General features: G+C 40.8%; 1 protein-coding gene across 1 annotated transcript in view; it reads left to right on the top strand.

Annotated features, from left to right (window-relative positions):
- The window catches only part of Cntn1 (contactin 1), a 271,171-nt gene that overhangs the window by 165,867 nt on the left and 99,304 nt on the right, over positions 1–6,000 (top strand). The window contains exons 5-6 of the mRNA XM_050130990.1: positions 3,219–3,391; positions 5,710–5,805. Of these exons, the coding sequence (XP_049986947.1) occupies positions 3,219–3,391; positions 5,710–5,805 (269 nt within the window). The remainder of the gene's footprint in view (positions 1–3,218; positions 3,392–5,709; positions 5,806–6,000) is intronic.

The following is a 6,000-nucleotide window of genomic DNA, read 5'->3' as shown; positions in this document are numbered from 1 at the left end:
GGGAAATGGGAGGCGGGGAGGAGGCAGAAATTTTTTTTCAATAAAAAATTATATTTAAAAAAAAAGAAAACCAGTCTATAGATCAGTCCCAAAGAAACTAGACAACAATGAGGACCCTAAGAGAGACATATATGGATCTAATGTACATGGGAAGTAGAAAAAGACAACATCTCCTGAGTAAATTGGGAGCATGGAGACCACGGAAGAGGGTTGAAGGGGAGGGATGAGACAGGGAGTGGAGCATAGAAAATTGTATAGCTCAATAAAATCAATAAAAAAGAAAAAAATAAAATAAAAAAAAACTTGGTAAGAAGTAAAAATGTGTTTCTCTGCTACAGAGAGTTTATAAAACTATACCAACAATTTAATCCGATTCAAAGACTAAACGTTGACTAAATGCCAATGAATTAGAATTTCTTTTGTGAAAAAAAAATGTTTCTATGAAAGAAGAACGAGTGATGGGGAAATGGGACTTGAGTGGACAGTTGTCACCTGACTTAATTGAAGTATATCAATTAATAATCAAGTGTCTGATAGTAGATGTTCTTCCTACTATAAAACAGCTTTCTATTGTTATAAAAAGTTATTACCGAGGAAAATAGCCCCTTCCCACCACTTAATTATAATTGTGTTCATTTTTCTTGCCTCTGGCTATAATTATAAGATTACTACTAAAGTAAAATATGAATTTAGTTATAAAATCACCATCCTTCTGAAATTATTTTTATTGCTTCAATTTCTTGCATGGGAGCACAATATAAATTATGTAGAAACATTTGTTCTAAAAAGCATTTTGGTTGCTAGACTTACTGCAATGGCCTCTTTGCACAGTCCTGGGCATGGACTGGCATGACTGACAGGTTGTGGAGATTTTTCACAGAAAAAATTACAAGAAAAGATGCTAAATACTACGTTAGAGACATTGGCTTGACTGTGTAAGTGAAGCACAGATGCTGGACCAAAACACGGGCGTGATGATTTCCTAAGAAACGTCCAGAGCGTGTGAAATCTCAAGCCTATTTCAGGGATACAGATCCCACAATCCTGTCTGTACTAGCAGTCTCCAGACTGGTTTAGAGGCAACCAATCAGCAGGAGCTATGCTCAGTGTTTCTAGGAACACAGCATGGACAGGGCTATTATGCTTCCCCGCACAGAGGCTGTTGGGATGGCAAACATGTAATCTGGCAAACATGCCATTGACTCCACCCCACAGGTTTTAGCCAAACAAAATCCCCAGCTTTAGCTGGCTTGACTGTTCACTTATTAATATAGGAAGCAGAGGGAGCCAAGTAGATACTCAACCCTGATAGAGAGGTGGCTACATCTGACAACCAAATGAAAGGTAAAGGGGAAGAGAAGAGGAGGAAGACTTGTTTGGTGGTCAAAAGAAATGCCTGAAGTTTTTCCAGGGCACTGAATTACAGGGCAAACTGCACTGCCTTAGGTAATCATGCAATCTGTCCTTCACATGTAGTCTTGTATTTGTAGCATGCTCAGTGGTGTTTGCTTATGCACGGTGGCACCCTGTGAGGGAAGATGCATAGCAAGGAACTTCACTTGCCACTCACCAGCCTTGTCGCACGTTCCCTTATCTCCCCACCCAGGCAGCAAGCACTGCCATATAAATACACATCTAAAGGCATGCCCAGGGATTTCAGTACCCATTTCTGAAAGCCAACAATGGTCTTTCCTAACACAGTGAGGTAGGAAATGATATGATATCCCAAACAACCATAGCCAGAGGAAGTCAAAGCGATAAACGCGAGTTGCAGCCAATAAAGTGGGGAAAACCCCAGCTACTGAAGCTGCCTAACTGAGAAACATGCTCCATGGTCGCTCCACAGCGCTTGCTTGGCTTCCAGCAGCTCAGTCACACATAGTGCTCCGTGCTTGCTGTAGAAATTAGCTCTGGCAGAAAAATTGTACCTGAGAAATATCATAAACACATCCTGACATTATGCACTTTCGCCATTATCCTTACCTGCACCAGAAGTGCATTTGGCACCAAAAAAGCAGCCACAACTGCCCCCTAAACTTCAGGGTGAGGACTCTTGTCTGATGGTTTTTCTGGGACATTGCTTTAAAAGACAGACACTGGCACAGCATGGGATGATTGTAAAGTGGTTTCTGCCTATCATCTTAAATGAAAGCTTGTTTCTACATGCATTCTTCTCAGCAACTCACTCAAAAGACAAAACAACAGCAGACTTCTATTTATCCCCTTCAGTGGATGCTATTCTTAGCCACTATACATTGACGCCACTATACATAGGAGTATATGGTGGAGGGAAATGCCTTCCATAAACGTTTCCCCTAAAGAAATTCTGCAAAGCATAAATGAACACTAAATCCAGGCTGAAGAACTTCTGATTTTGCTAACTTAGTTGTAGCTTAGCATTAAGACTCAGTGGAGTTTCCTTTATATTAAATTCCATTTAATTAGACACCATTGCAGCTGGAGCTCCTTGTGGCTGGTGGTAGAGTTTAATATTGGTTGGGAAACAATTTAGCAGTTATGTATAAAGTTCAGCCTAGAGTGTCATTGCAACCCCACATCCCATACCATATGTAGACATTGACTAAAAAATAAAAAAACATATGCTGGTTTTCTTTCAAAAACAAACAAACAAACAAAAAAAGACTCAATGGAGTAATTTTAAACTGTGTGATTGCCCCCTGGTGGTCAATGTGTGTTAGTTGCTGAGCAGACAGCCTACCTCCTTTAGTTTTATTGGAAAATTGCTGTGCATTTTTAGCCAGATAATGATAATTTATGTCTTAAGTCTTCTACAGACATGTTTTTAATACTTTATATAATGTATGTATATATATATATGTGTGTGTGTGTGTGTGTGTGTGTGTGTGTGTGTGTGTGTGTGTGTGTATGAAACCACATATGCAATGAAGTTAGCAAGCGTCTAAACAATAAGAAATCAATTTTCTGGGATGAATCTCAGTAACACGTTTTTCTTTTAGGATGACTCATTTAAGATGAGGGGATGTGTCATGAGCCAGCACTTAGATTTTGTACCTTAGCTAAATTATCATTCATGTTTCCAAATACTCAGAATTACAGGTTGTTAAGAAATACCAGTGAGTCCTGTACAACCATCTCACTTCCCATGGAGCTATACGAAAACACTTCAGTCTGAGGTTAGCCCAGCAGATTTCCAGGTCTCATGACCTTCATAGTGACATTAATGTCTTTTTCTCAAGATGGAGAATGAATAATGGGGATGTTGACCTGACGAATGACCGATACAGTATGGTAGGCGGAAACCTTGTCATCAACAACCCTGACAAGCAGAAAGACGCTGGGATATACTACTGCTTGGCATCCAATAACTATGGGATGGTCAGAAGCACGGAGGCGACCCTGAGTTTTGGATGTAAGTAATCATCACCTTTTTAAAGGGTGGGTTTATTTGTGTGGAATGGAATTACAAGTGTTTTGATTATTGATAAAGGTCTGTATAAATTGGGGTTTAATTTTGCGAAGGTAACTATCTCTGCTTTTTTCTTTCATGAAAAGTACTTCTCCTGGAAAGATGTTTCAGGGGTTAAGTACATTAACTACTCTTGAGAAGCACCAAGTTCAGTTCCCAGCACCCATGCTGAGTGGTTTACAACTGCAATAACTCCAACTCCATGGCATTCAGTGCCCTCTTCTGGCTTCCATGGGTAGAAAGCAAACACACCCACATACAGACAACTGCCAAATATGACATATATTTACACAAACATACACATACTCACACGCACACACATACACACACACCCATCAAATATCACGTCTATTTACACAAACATACACATGCACACATACTCTCACATATAAGTAAAATTAAAAACTCTTGTCCCTATGAACATGAACCCTCCTACCTCATCATTCCAACCGTAGTGACACTGTGTGGCTTATTAAAGAAGTCACATGACCGGCTCAATTAGAGGTGGCAGGTTGGTGGCGGTGACATGAGTAACACGCTTGTGAAATTTCAATTAAGATAGGGTAATTCTGAGCTACTGTCATGCTAAGTGTTCAGCAAAGAGAAAAAAAAAAACGAGAAAGCAGGCTGCTGGCAAGATGTGCCATAGAAGAAACCCATTGTACAGGGTAGTGTGATTTGCATGGTAAGTTCAGCTTAGGCACAGCACCATGAGTGTTGTAAAGATGATGGAAGAGAAAACGGGACTAAATGGTGAAGAGTGCTGGACGGTTCTCTGCAATCTAGCATCAATGAAATTATGCCAGCATGAAGGCCCTCATGGGGTGAGAATTATCTATTAGGAAAAAGTCCGAGATATGCAAAGTACCCTGTGCCTCTCCTAACCCCTCCTCCCCCATCCCTGAAATTATCTGGCTCTTCAGTGTTTTACTTCTGTGGGCTACATCTATGTGGCTATTCACAGATTAATAAAGATGGGCTAGTTTAAGATGTAAGAGTTAGCCTATTATAAGTTAGAACTAACTAATAGGCCAAGCAATCATTTAATTAATACAGTTTTTGTGTGATTATTTTGGGAGTCTGGCCGGCTGGGAGACAAACACGTGTATCCTACTACAAGACAACATTCCATTAAAAGGGGCGCTGATTACAGTTATACAACTCCAGTTTGTGATTTTATATCATTTTCAATCTTTGCTAAATACATTATAGGGTGAAAACCATGTTTCAAGAAAGCAGAACCATCACCAGGAAGGGTGAGACAGGTCAAGACACAAAGATATTAAAGCAATGAGCATTGTAGATAAAACACATCCAACTAGAAAAAGAATTCAGTACTCACACTGCACTAAAGCTTTTTAGATTTAATTTTCAAAGAAAGCCAAGTTAAGAGACAGACACACTCTTCTCTTACTGCAGTAGCATGGAAGCTAGAGAAATAACTTGAAGGTGGGACTGAGCATGTGAGTTTCTGTTCCACAAGCAGAGATTAACGGAGCTTTGCCAAGTTTAAATAAATGTCAAACGAGCAGTCTGGAAAGGGCACACAGGTGCCATTAGCACCTCCAGTCCAGAGATGTGGCTTTGGGATTTCCTCTGGGAAAATATGACAGGAAGAGCACACAGGTTTCCAGAGACAGGCAGTGTGTTAAGCAGAGTTAAAAGTAAGTATTGTGATTTGGGTATGGAGCACAAAAAGAGAAGGAGAGGAAGAAATTAATGAGAACCATTATCGGTCAAAGAAAGGAAGAACCTAAGCACTTAAGGATCAGGAAATCAAACAAAATGTAAGTTTTAAGCACATAGAAAAAAAGAGATTGGGGTTGGGGTCTGGGTTGTGTGGATCACTTTCCCGTTGTCCCCTGTGTTCCTTCCTCAGCTCCTTTCACTGAATCTCCAAGCATTGGCCAGAAGGGATGCACACCTGTCTTTCCTCTCTAGTTTCTGCAGCTCTTTGTCTTTGACTGACCTCACTGTATTTCTCACTGGTCTTCACTGAGAACCTCCCTAACCCCAAAGGAACATTTTTGGGTTAGCTGGAAATTTCATGGTTGTTGGAATTGTGCAGGGTGCTCTGAGTCCATGACGGAACTGTATGGCACGTGCCAATCCCAGCTGTGAAAACAAGATGCTTTGTACGGGTGTCCAGAGCCAGCTCAGCTCTGCCATATCGTACATGCAAGTTACAGAAAGATCACACTTAACAAACATCTCTTTCTCCGGAGCAGAGTGAACATTTTCCTTTTCCCTTTGAAAACTAGATCTCGACCCCTTTCCTCCTGAGGAGCGTCCGGAGGTGAAAGTGAAGGAAGGGAAAGGCATGGTGCTTCTCTGTGACCCTCCATACCACTTTCCAGGTAAGTGGGGTTTCCCGAACTATAGACCCCTCGGGAAGGAAAGGCCATGGTGCTTCTCTGCGACCCTCTGTACTGCTTTCCAAGTAAATGGAGTTTCTAGAACTATAGACACTTCAGGAATTAAATCAGGACATCTGAGTGTTCTGGTAATGATAATACGCTAACAATTACTTAATTTATCTAACAATCATGGCC

Source organism: Alexandromys fortis, unplaced genomic scaffold (genome assembly GCF_014885135.2).
Source record: "Alexandromys fortis isolate MF-2015 unplaced genomic scaffold, M_Fortis_MF-2015_v1.1 scaffold_28, whole genome shotgun sequence".
Taxonomy (NCBI): domain Eukaryota; kingdom Metazoa; phylum Chordata; class Mammalia; order Rodentia; family Cricetidae; genus Alexandromys; species Alexandromys fortis.
Note: the sequence above shows the minus strand (reverse complement) of the source record. Positions and strands in the feature narration are given on the sequence as shown.